The 12253-nt window shown below is 52.5% G+C and overlaps 1 protein-coding gene across 1 annotated transcript; it reads left to right on the top strand.

Moving 5' to 3' along the window:
* The first annotated feature begins 7765 nt into the window (after positions 1 to 7765).
* On the top strand, positions 7766 to 11441 carry GGS23DRAFT_218908 (uncharacterized protein). The gene is made up of 3 exons (XM_051511958.1): positions 7766 to 8393; positions 8473 to 8851; positions 9041 to 11441. The coding sequence occupies exons 1-3, from the start codon at positions 7942 to 7944 to the stop codon at positions 11099 to 11101; spliced, it is 2892 nt and encodes a 963-aa protein (XP_051369367.1). The 5' UTR covers positions 7766 to 7941; the 3' UTR covers positions 11102 to 11441.
* Positions 11442 to 12253: the final 812 nt, after the last annotated feature.

Here is a 12253-nt window from a genome sequence, read left to right as displayed (position 1 = left end):
GCGGCCTTCATAGCCAGAGCCATGGCGAGGAGTCGCCTGCACATCCCGTAGAGGACGATACACATACACGGACTGGCTCGTATCCCGGACCCCCCCGAACGAACCCTCGACGGTTTATCCATTCCCATACCGCCCATCGACAATTTTATGATTACCTGTTTAAGAGGTCAATGTGTGCAGTCGGGGGGGCACTCTGATGCCTTGTTTACGCACTCACGATGATTGGCCAACGGTCTAGCACTGGCAAGGAGGGGAGGGCCTGTATGGGATGGATCGGCGTTGGAGAAGACACAGGACATGCCTATTAGGACGACGAACATCTTCTGCTTGTAGCTGTCCGAGTCGGCCGTCGGACCTCGAGAAGCTGCCCCCGTGAGCAACCGGAGAGTAAGACATCCTTTTTAAGAAAGACGCGCTGCCAATGTGGAACGCAGAAACAGATGGCTTAACGATCAATCGGCGATGATCCCTTGTCCATCACGACTACGGCCACGGTTCCGGGGTCAAGATTTCCTCACCCCACACAACCCCACGCTCAACGGACCAGCTGATGGTCTCGTTGCGTCTCTTCACATGGAACCCCCACACCAGTTCATTTCGCCTGTTGGATGATACCCCTGGTTAAGCTGCGACCTCGTCTTCGGAGACTACTAGGGTGAGAAGCTGACGCCGGCTAGGCGGGTTGTAATGAAGGGCGTGCCGAGCAGAGGGGAACGAAAAGATGAGAGAAGAAACTCATACTTACAAGGGATGTTTATTCGCGTCAGCATCGCCTGACGTATACATGGGTATGCGCATACGCCCACCAGTCTCGGGAAAATGCTACACCTATTTTGCTTGCAGTGAACGGTTCCCACAATTATGGTCCCTTTAGTCACTCTCTCGTCGTCCTATTGCCGATATGGCCATGCAGCGAGCATGGCCAAGCCCATTCACACGCGGCGCTTTCGGGCTGGCCGGGGCGTCTCCCGTTAACCATACTCTTGAAAAACAGAGGCAAAGACATTCGGAACCGAAAATCTAGGTTGGAGGCAAAAAAAAAAAGGGCGCGGCCGATTTAGTGCACCCGAGGCCACCAGTCCCAGGGCCAGAGATAGTGGCCAAGTACTAAGGCCCTTTATTATGAAGGTTCGTCAATATCTAGAGCATTCGCCGATGAATCGGAGAGTTGGCGAGTCTAGAGAGGGTGTGGTGGCGACGCCTTTAAATACTTACCTACGTAGGAATGTTAGTTGGGTACCTACATGTGTGTAATTCACTCCTCTACCCATGCTGCGTCGGGCACATCACAGGTACGGCCTACTAGTAGTAACTCTAAGTACCTAGGCCCTGTAGGAGTATTCCTGCTTACATATGGGTATTAGTTAAGCTATATATGAATGTATATGTAGTCTTATCACTATGCTTGTTCCTCACCTTGGGGCGGTTGTAGAAGAACAGCCCACATCGACCTGTTTTATCCTTGCGACCGAGGTATAGTGCCTCGATGGCTTCTTTCATCCCGGGGGGGGGGGGGGGCAGAGAGGGAGAAGGGGTGGGGGGAGGGGGGCACGTTTAGTCCGTAAACGAGAGCCAGTCGAATTTGGATGACCTACGAAGCGCCGGGCTTGGTTTCGACCGGTTCTCATGTAGGTGGTGCTGAATTCGGCGTGAGGAATTGAGGCTATTCTGTATGTTCATCCCGCACCACTGGGCTTCCGGGGTCTCGCTAGTTCGACAGAAACAGTGTTGTAAGGTCCTTCACCACCAATTACTTTAATAATAGTCATCTGTATAGAGTCGCTCCAGAATTGATACTTGGAGTGGCACCACATGCAAGTCCGGAAAGATGCAGTTACCGTGTGTAGCGTTTGAAGAGGTATTATATACCACCTGCCTCATCGAATTTTTAAACAAAACGGGAAGTACGCAGGAAGCCGACTCCGAAGGTTTCTATGCAGCTGCTGAATGAGAAGGATTGGGCAGTTTTACATTGAATCGAGAACATGCGGCACCTCTGCCCCAATGGACGCTATCCTGCCTACAGGTAGGTAGGTACCTACCTACATCTAAGGTGTGTGCATACTTAGGTACCTACCTACCTGCCTTTACCTACCTACTAGGCAGGTAGACGTCAGCCTACCTAAGGTACCTACAGGCAGCTCAGCCGTTGATTTATAGCGTAGTAGATAGGGCGTTGGTAGACGTAATAATTGAATTTGGTGGTTTGGATCGGCGCTTGGTCGTTGATTTGGCATGTGACAGTTGGGAAAGTGGACGTGCATATATCCTATGCACGCATGCCTCTCATCCTTGAGCTTCATGAGAGGGATCATAAAAGAAAATAACATCTCCCATACTCTGTAGATGGAGGTTTGTGATGCAGAACAGATTGTCATTCGCGTGCGAATACAGTAGGCTGCGTCTTCCCTTGCATCTGTAAGGCACTGTACGTAACGTGGAGATCGAATCTGACCCAAGTATTCGAGGTGGCCGCCGATCAGAAATCAGATGCTGCTTTTAGACGAGTTGTGAACTACGAAATCTCGCAACGTAGAGGGGCTCGGCCCACTGCCACGCGGACGGAGAGCGGAACTAGGCGATTTAAGCTCATAACGGTTTAGCCAGTCCAAGTAGGACTCGATCCGTTGACGGGTGGTTCTCGTCATCCTGTTTTTTATTATTAATAAGTCCCGACGGGGTGTGCCGGGGAGCGAGTCGAGATGCCCTTCTCATTAAGGTCTCGTGTTGCTGTCGCTGGGCGGAAACAGGGCGAGGCGGACGTTTTTCCCGCATAGATTCTAATTAAGCCGCCCACAGCCACTAGCGAAGGGAGGGGTGGTGATGGGGGCAGCGAAACGAATAAAAGAGGATGGTATCAGCAAGATCGTCATATTTCCGCTGGCGAACGGCACGCCTGCGCGTTTGTGTGAAGATCTCTTTTCCTGCCCAAAAGTAGTCGGCCGCTCCGAGTAGGATATACCTATACCGATGCCCAAAGCATGGCGAAATGTATTCTCATGGCTCGTCATATGGGAAACCCGTCATCTTTAGATGATCATTCGTAGCCACGCTCGCTTACGGCCTCGCTCGCTTACGGCCTCGCTCGCTTTGGTTTTTCCCACACTCCACCAGAGGCGGGACAGAGAGACACAGAGAGAGAGAGAGAGAGAGTGGAGGGAGGGGTGAAATGGCTCGCGCATAATAAGCCTTCTCCTGTCGGGCGTCCTGCAATGGCACCCATGGAATACCAGGTACCTTAGGTACATATTTCAGAGGTCAGGTACTTAACCTCGTCCGTATATGTATGCATTACATGCCTATGACATACCTGCCTATAGGTACCTCCTAGTCACCCAAGGTCATCTATAGGTAGGATTACTACAGGGATGTATGTTACTTAGGGAGGTATGTACGGAGTGTGGGGGTTCCTTCGTCTGGGTCCATGCAAGGCCGGAGACCCCTGACCTGGCGGTACATTGCGCGTCCTACACGTACCATATAATTACACGCCCGGCTTTCTATTGGCACCGAGCACGGCTTTATCCATTGCGAACCCTTTCCCACATCTGCAGACCGTGTCGAGCTCCTTCGACATCGGAACGTGTTGACCGGTTAACCCCTCCTTCAAGCCATGGTTGCACATGTGGGACCCATGCTGTTGTTCTATGAGGTATGTAGGTCTCCAGGACGGTGTGCGTGCGTGCGCGCGTGTGTGTGTGAAGGAATATCGGATTGAGGAAGGATGTTATTCTCTACGCCATCTTCTCATCCCTTTGACGGCGGACCCCGCTTGGGGGGGGGGGGGGGGGCAGTCCGGCATGTATACGTGCCTCCTTTGGTGCATATACTCGTAAGCACCTCTTATGTAGGCATGTAGGTACATCTTGTGTGTTGTCGCCGCAAGTCGGGGCGGTGATTGGCTAGGTACCTCCTAAGCATATGAGAACTGACCGTGGGAGTTATCGAAATGCTGCATCGGGTACCTACCTACCTCCTCCTCTACTATAAGTTCCAAGGGTCTGTCAGGTATGTGTAAGAGGTAAGTAGGTGATCACCTACGTACGTAGCAGCGTTGGAATCGTTAGGGCACTCCTCCTCCCTCCGCCCAAGGAGAACCAGCGGACACGAGTCAAATGGCGTTGCGACCTGTTTCCATCAAGCCGCCTCCCCCCTCCCCCCCGCCTACTTCCCATGGGGTATTTATGAAGCTGGATGGCTGGTCACACAACCTCATGCGTCATCTTTGCCCGTCGAATTAGAAGAGGAACATGCAGAAAGGTGGTCAAACTGCTCCCCTCCTTTACATGTATACCATTATTAATGGACGAGACCAACGTCGTCGGCGGATGACCAAATGCTTTTAGAAATGAACCCCCCATTGCGGCTTCGGAGCTCTGGGTTTGCCTGTGATTGCTGGTGGTCGCCATAGCGCGACGACTCTCGACGTCTGCCACATCCACATCTGCCTTGGTGAGCGCGTCGTGGTTCCGGTAGGAGTCGACGTCTTCCCGACTTTTCCCGGGATCCATCCGGAATCCATCTGGGACTCCTCAGTTCTGGTAGCATAGCGTCGATGACTAGCAGGGTGCGAGCGAGGAGGTGTGCTGGGTACCGTAGGTGGGTAGCAGCAGGACGAAAAAGCGAAAGGCCTGTGAGGCTTCTGTTCGAGTCAAAAATAGGCCAGGTCCCTCCCCTCCCTCCTGTCTGCCTCCCTGCTCCCTGCCCCTCCCGCAGTCCCCGCAAACCGGCGCTAAACCGGACGATTCTCTCACGGTGTAGACGGTCACGATATCCTGTGTGGTAGATGCGCCCCAAGAACGGGATACCCTTGCCTTATCACCTTGGCAGTATGCTACCGGCTATGCAGCCTGAAGTCATCAACGTCACGGCTAGATTTGACTATTCGTCGTCTTGTTCGGGTCCCTGCTGGCGTGTGCCTGGCATTTTAGTACAACCTGCGATCGAAGCATGTAGGGTCTCTAGTATGTTGGACGCATGTGTGGTACATACGAATCCGCAAATCTACATGTAAAGGCTCGATACCTGCCGGGTATATATACATCGACGAATCCATACGAACATGGAGAGGCCATTAATAGGTTAGGTGCCTGTCAGGCGATAACCACGGAGACAGTACCTACGTGGTGGTGGTGGCGGCGCCTATGGGAAGGAGGTTGATATGCTTATAGGTAGGTAGGTTAGTGTGATTGCTGTAAGCGCCTGTAGCAGACATCAACTTAGATACGTGGATGCACCGCCCCTCGATGTTCCCTCCGAATTGCAACGGTCTAGTTGCCACACGACATGACCAGAAAAGTGCAGGACTCAAGACTCGAGTCCGGGGTACCTCAGGTACCTATTGCAATCCGCTGATTGCTCCATGATGTGTACAAACAAATATGCACATGTGCATGCTTGGCCTTGATGGTTCAATAAGCGCGGGGGGGGGGGCCTCGAGACAAGTCGCTCGGCTGGAGAAAGGACAGTCTATAGTAGAGGGCGGGGGACATTCTTGTATATGTATACCTCCTCCTACCTTAACTTGGGCTTTTACGTTAGGCAGGGTCAGTGCATTTGGCCGTCTGCTCCAACCGTCCAGGCCATTATTACCTACCATAAGATGTTCGCCAACGTATAAAAGAAACCTGGTCCCGAAATTTAAGGCGCTCGAGATCAGAAGCAGCCGTTCGCACATATACACGATTTAGTCCCGTATCTACACAAGTGCGTCGAGAAGTAGCAGAAACGCCAATGGAGTTTCCTCAGTATGAGTGTACCTAAAACGTTTACTAGTGCTTTGCCTTACTCGTGTTGACGATTTAGCGAGTAATTCCTAGTGTCTATCGTCTGGCTTCTCTGGCTCGCATGCTAGGTATATGGATGATCGACTAACTGGGTAAAAGGTAGTTCAACTAGCTATTTTAGGATCTATTCCTTCTTCTAAGGCATTCTCAACCTACGGTCATAACCACGTCTACAATACACAGTAAGTAGTTACCTGTTAAGTATTCTAGATACGCAAGGTATATCTAACTATGTACGTACGTACGTACTTATTTTTCTATGTTATATATACCTAAATAATGTATACTATACTATAGACATACCTACCCTATGTAAGTATGTCGTATTATATAGGATCCCGCATTATATAGGCTAGGAGGTAATCAATTATTAACTAGGATGTACTGGTACGTACATGCATAGTGGGGGCCCCGTTAGGTTCGGCGCTGCATTCCTAGGTTTCCATAAGAAGGGAGGAAGGGACCCGGAGATACCTACCTAGGTGGTGGGAGGTACTTGATGTATGTACATATGCTATGTATAGCATTTTATGCCACTAAAAAAGTCGCACAACCAGCGGCATAACCTGTCTCTCAAGCCCGTCCTAGCGATTCGAGATTGAGAAATCCTTTGTCCTGAATTCAAACAAGAGAGGAGGTGTCCTGCAATATCCCTCCGGCCTTTATCTGCCCTCTGCCTCTGTGTCTGGATACGGGTATCAAAAGTAGACGCATTGTGTACTTTTTTTGGCAAAAAAATTAATGTCTAATCGTAGTCGTAAAGTACATTGTGGCCTATACGACATGTGAGTAGCGAAAGAGAGAAGAGCCAGAGAAAAGAGACGGGGGGAGGGAAGAAGTAAAAGAGAGAGAACAACGTTCCTACCTTCCTCCCCCTCCTCCCCTCCCCGCCGGTCGAGGTCTTCTCACCCTCACCCTTTTTTTTTTCGTCAATTTCGTTGCAGCAGATCCACACCCCTCTCGAGTCTCGCTTCGGCGGCAGAGGAGCTTTTTTGGGGTCTTGGGTGCGGAGGCCGTTCAGGGAATCCCTCGAACTCCCATTGTCGGCGTGGGATTGGCCCATCGCCAGCTATCAAGGCTCATCAATCAAAGGCGAACTAGCAGCGCACAAAGGCTGCAGAAACGTCCGTCGCCCACTGAGGTCGCTGGATCGCCGGGTCCCATGGGTGCTAGCACCGGGATGTTTCCCATCATAGTCTAGCTTTCCAGTACGCAGTGCGAGGCACGCCCGAGCCTACGACTTGTCCAAGTGGTCCCTCGTTCCAAAAAAGGACTTGCATACAAGCATTTCGCATTTGCTGCTTGGTGTTGATGCCGGTGCGCCGCTGTCGCGTTGCTACTTGCCTTCTCTGCTCCCACACTCTACGAGCTCGAGGACACACCCACAACCAGCCCACGACAACGACCCATGTCCGTCAACCCAAGCAGAGCCGAACCAAACTACCTGACGAGTGTGTGTGGTCCACCCAATCCGCTCCATTCCACCCGCGAATTTGCGAAGGGCGATGCGACAGTGAACTACCCGAGTTGCTGACCTGTGGTTGTTGCTTGCTTTGCTTGCTTGCTTGCTTGCTGCCGCTGCCGCTGCCGCTGCCGCTGCCGCTGGTACACATGCTATTACTGCTCCTCTACTCCGCAAACCAAGACCTAAGGTGGCATACATCACCGACATTCACCCCCCCCCCCCCTCTCGTCCCTCTCCATGTTCTCACGCAAACACATACACACACCCACGCACACCCGCACACACCCACGCACTACATACATACACACACACACCCGAGGTCGACCAAACCAGAGTAGAGCGACAGAGAGGAACACAAGAAGAGCCAAGCAATTAAGTGCGCTGAGAGCTCCACGATACAGAACGCTTTCTTTTTCTTTTTTTTTTCAACCATCTTTTCTTCCTCTTCCCTCTTTCGCTTCGACGAGTTTCGCAAGCAACCTCCCCCCAAGCGCTAACTTCCTGGAAGGTCCGAACTCTGGGATAGCGTGCGGCTTGCGAAAGGGACTTGGGCTGACGGCCCAAACCTTGGAGCGTGGGGAATCTGGGAAGTGACCTGTAATACAGGCGGGACAACGACTCCAGCCATCCCGTACAAAAAGAAAGCGAGGTCCTACCACTTCCGAGTTTCTTCTTCCACCATTGTACGACATGGCCGCTGCTGCAGCGCTGCCGGTTGCGACTTCGAGCCCAGATACAGCCATGAATCCCACCACGACAGAACACGACTTTCGTTTCCCGCGAAGGCCATTCGAGCCCGTCGGTGAACCGGCCGAGTCCACACACCCGAACAAGAGCCCGGACGAGAGGAGTCCTAGCGATTTGCGCATACACGAGCTCAACTTGGACTTCACCCAACCTGACGCCCTGCCTAGGTTTGATTTGCTGCAGCCGTCGATTTTTCCCGACCTTCAGAACGGCATGGCTAGCGGCGATGAGAGGTTAGAGCAGATGCAGCAGGACGATCCTCTTGCAACGCAGATTTGGAGGTTCTATCGCAATACGAAGCAAAGTTTACCGAGCCAAGAGCGCATGGTGAATCTGACTTGGCGCATGATGCACTTGAGCCTCCGGAAAAGAAGACGAGACGAAGAAGACGCTCGGTAGGTTTGCTCGGCCTGTGGTTTCCGTGTTCGAATATGCGTATTCGTGTGCGCGTGTTGGTTCTGACTCTGGCGATAGTCGTCTCGCTACCACTGCTCATGAAACGAGCGGCGCAACGGCGAGTAATACCAATGCCCCCAGCGGGATCGCGCAGCTCAGAAAGACATCGGATCAGAACCTTCTCCACGCAGACCCTATGAATTTGGACGACTTTATATTTCCCGAGAACGTCGCGACGCCGGCTAGCTTGGTGGCGACGCCATCGCCCGACGGGGGCAAGCAAGAGGGGGAGAAGTCGGCTCACACCAAAGCTGCCGCCATCCCTATCAAGACTCGCAAGACCGCTTCGCAGCGTTTCGTACCCCAATCGGTTCCGGTCCCTGCTCATCAGAGAGCTCAAGACGAATTTTCCTACGTTACTCGACATCATCGAAAAACTAGCATTGACGACAGACGGGTAAGTCCAGCTAAAATCACCCCCATTTATCACGTAGGAGTGGAGGATCAAGTTGCCGTTTTCCTCGCCATGCTCACCGGCTACACTGTATTTTCCTTGGTCTTTCTCCCCCCCTCCCCTCTCTTTCCCACACTTCGTTCCTGTGAGCTGCGCATAGGTGAAGAACTAACGATGATGATCTTGTAACAGACCCGAAATCTAAAACGCCCTGCTAATTTCTCTCCTCATGTTTCTGCTCTGAATAGCAGTAGCAATTATGTCACCAATGAAATCGATGCCGATTCTGACCTGCACGAATATTCTCTAGATAACATCCATGGAAACGTCGGCACCCAAGTATCCCATCATCCTAATGTTCCCTTTCCCCTCGACACCTTCGGCATGGAGAACGACCCTATCATTACTTCGGCCGGGCCTTTGCAGCACAGCTTTTCATTCTCGCCGTCCACTTCGCCGATGGTTCATCACGGTCCCTTCTCAAATATTTTTAATCATCACAGCATTGCTGCAGGCACGGTGAACGGCGCAGAATACTACTCCCCCCCAGGGTCCGCCTACCAGTCGGCTGTTTCGACGCCACACCCCCTCGCCGAGAATGAGAGCATGTTCTTCAGCTCGATGGATATGCGTCATCGGCCACAAAATTTCCGTGGGGCTCACGGATCTATGAGAAATCAAATCGGCCAGCATTTCGTACACCAGCCTAATGGTAACTCGATGTTTCCACCCACTACCACCGGGGCAGAGTCAACTAGCACTTTCTCACAGAGCCTCAATTTCGGCCATGTCGACCCGAGTCAGGTCTTCCAGTCCGATCATTCTGTCCGCTCGCCCGGAGGTGCCCCGCTGCACGGAGACATGTTTACTTTTGGCGCCGATTCCGATAACGAGGACGAGGACGGAGGGGCGTTTGCTGATCGTAATATGGGCATCCAGGCATTTTCTCCTGGAGACGATTCTGGAATGGATATGGGCAACCAAGGTTCCATGGGATGGGATGCTTCGCTACCTGGACAGTTTAGTACGCAAGCTGCCCGTTACCCCGGCGGCCCGCCTCGCAAACAAGTTACAATTGGGGGTACGACGACCGATTATTTAGAGTCTGGCGACTGGGATGGGCAGGCCGGACTACCGCGCTCTCAGTCATTCCGGTCTGCCGGTGACAGGCGCCAGCAAAAAATCCCACGCACAGCATCAACACCAAACACCAACATGATCAGTCATGGGAACCCGTTCGACAAGTTGGCCCAATCAAACCCGGATTCTCCGCCGGCGGATGTCTCGGGGAACGTCTCGGGCTTCTCTTCCGTGGCGCCTAGTCGACCTGCTTCGCCGCCCGGTTCCAAACATGGCTCTACAAACAACCTGCAAGGTACCGCGGGGAATCAGGGCGATGGGAATGCGCCCACCACCTGTACTAACTGTTTCACACAAACCACGCCTTTATGGCGTCGTAATCCAGAGGGACAGCCTCTCTGCAATGCCTGTGGGCTGTTTTTGAAACTCCACGGAGTCGTGAGACCGCTGAGTTTGAAGACTGATGTTATCAAAAAGCGTAATCGTGGATCCGGCTCGAGTCTTCCGGTTGGCGGAACGAGTACAAGATCCAAGAAGAACACTGGTAGTGGGTCAGGTACGGCATCTGGATCCGCTTCGCGCAAAAACTCGACGTTAGCCATGTCCACCGCGACCAATACAGCGCAAGCGACAACGCCTCCATCGGCCACGAATAGGGCCGGTAGTGCCAATGAGAGTGAGAGCCCGGCGGGTGGTGGCGGTGGCGGATCTGGTGGTAATACGGCGGGCAGTACGCCAGCCAGTTTTGCGGGCTCCGCGACGGGTGCGGTGGGCGGTAAAGGGGTCGTCCCGATTGCGGCAGCCCCCCCGAAGAACGCCCCGGGGCCAGGTGCGGCATCGATTCCACGGAATATCGGCTCTAGCGGTTCTTCGAAACGTCAGCGACGGAGTAGCAGGAGTACCGGGCCAAACGAATCTTCCGGCGGCATGGATGTTGATAGTCCAGAGAATTCTACCGGTTCGAATGAAGCGGCTCGCTCCATCGGCTCTTCCAGCGGGTTCACCAGCATGTCGAATCCTGGGAACCTAGGCCTTTCCAACAGTTTTGCCATGACTCAGCGGTCGATGCTGGGAACCACCATGAGCGGTGTCTCCGGTGGCTCTAACGGTATTATAAATACTAGCTCTGGGAATGGCCCGCAGGAATGGGAATGGCTAACTATGAGCCTCTAACCCCGCCCGCACCCATTCAATAGCAATCGCGCCTCATTTCTATAACATTCGTCCATCAGGTGGAATGTTAGAACTCACGAGCGACCCAAGTATCTATGCAGATCGGGGAGGTTCTGCGTGGGGTATATTTTGATTTATATCGCGAAGGCTCGACTCGTACGACAGGCCGTTTTGATCTGTCGCCGATAACGACTTAGGTATAAATCGATGCCGTATGAAAGACGACTAATTACGGTATCTCACATGCAACACATACGACGGCATGGAGCCATCCAACACCTTTTTCAGTCGGGCAGTCATTGCCTTTTATATCATTTGGCCACCTTTCCAACGATCCTCCACACATAACACTTGCGGTATATATCTCGGTCATCCAACGATGTTGCTACACTAAGATCTCGATCCGGTTTTCTCTGAGTACCTCCTGCATCGACCAAGAATAGTACGGAGTGAATTGGGTTAGCGGAAACCTACCTTCCGCTCGTTCTCCCGCCTTGAGGTCGTGGCAATCAGCTTGATCCTCTATCCGTTCGGCATCAGGAAAACTCCTGATACGTATTTACTGAACACAGCAAGCTTTCCCCAAGGCGTCACTCTTGAGGCTACGACAACAACATATGAAGTACTGTTCCAGAACGTACTGTGGTGGTTGGAGTGTCGGTTTCCTGGGCTAGTTTGCTTAATAAGCATGTTGGTATATTGCGGTCTTCTGTGATTTTTGCCTTTTTCTTCTGTACCTGAGGCTTGACCTGGATCGGGCTATGTAGACATGGGATTGATACCACTTGTTTGTAGAAGGGCACACAGAAGACAGAAGTGGGAGGCCTTTGTTAGTATGAAATGAAGGAACCATGATTGTTATCAGGCTATGGTCTGTTTTACTTGCGCTGTTGAAAGAGTGGAGAGCATACGAGTGGAGAAGACCGACGCAGATTGGGAAGTATCTAGAGTGACCCGGGGTGTTTGCTGCTCTGCGCTGGTGAGCAAGATGGCGGTGTCGTCGTTTGGAGGGCATATCCAGCAGGAGTGCATACTAACCGCCTCACTTTGCATATCAGGTGAAGTAGGCGGGTTGGCTGGCTAACTAGCCGTTTCCGAATCCGAAGGAAACCTTTGCAGACGCCGTCCATTTTTGCCCGCTCGCCAAAGGTA

Source organism: Durotheca rogersii (genome assembly GCF_024521655.1).
Source record: "Durotheca rogersii strain YMJ 92031201 chromosome Unknown GGS23scaffold_22, whole genome shotgun sequence".
In the NCBI taxonomy this organism is placed as follows: domain Eukaryota; kingdom Fungi; phylum Ascomycota; class Sordariomycetes; order Xylariales; family Xylariaceae; genus Durotheca; species Durotheca rogersii.
The sequence above is the reverse complement of the archived record's forward strand: the minus strand, read 5'-3'. Positions and strand labels throughout refer to the sequence as shown.

Bases quoted from the DNA above. Each gene is read 5' to 3' on its own strand.
- GGS23DRAFT_218908 (XM_051511958.1), top strand. From the start codon at position 7,942: ATGGCCGCTGCTGCAGCGCTGCCGGTTGCGACTTCGAGCCCAGATACA. The intron at 8,394-8,472 runs GTAGGTTTGCTC...CTCTGGCGATAG, and splicing joins CGAGACGAAGAAGACGCTCG to TCGTCTCGCTACCACTGCTC. The intron at 8,852-9,040 runs GTAAGTCCAGCT...ATCTTGTAACAG, and splicing joins CTAGCATTGACGACAGACGG to ACCCGAAATCTAAAACGCCC.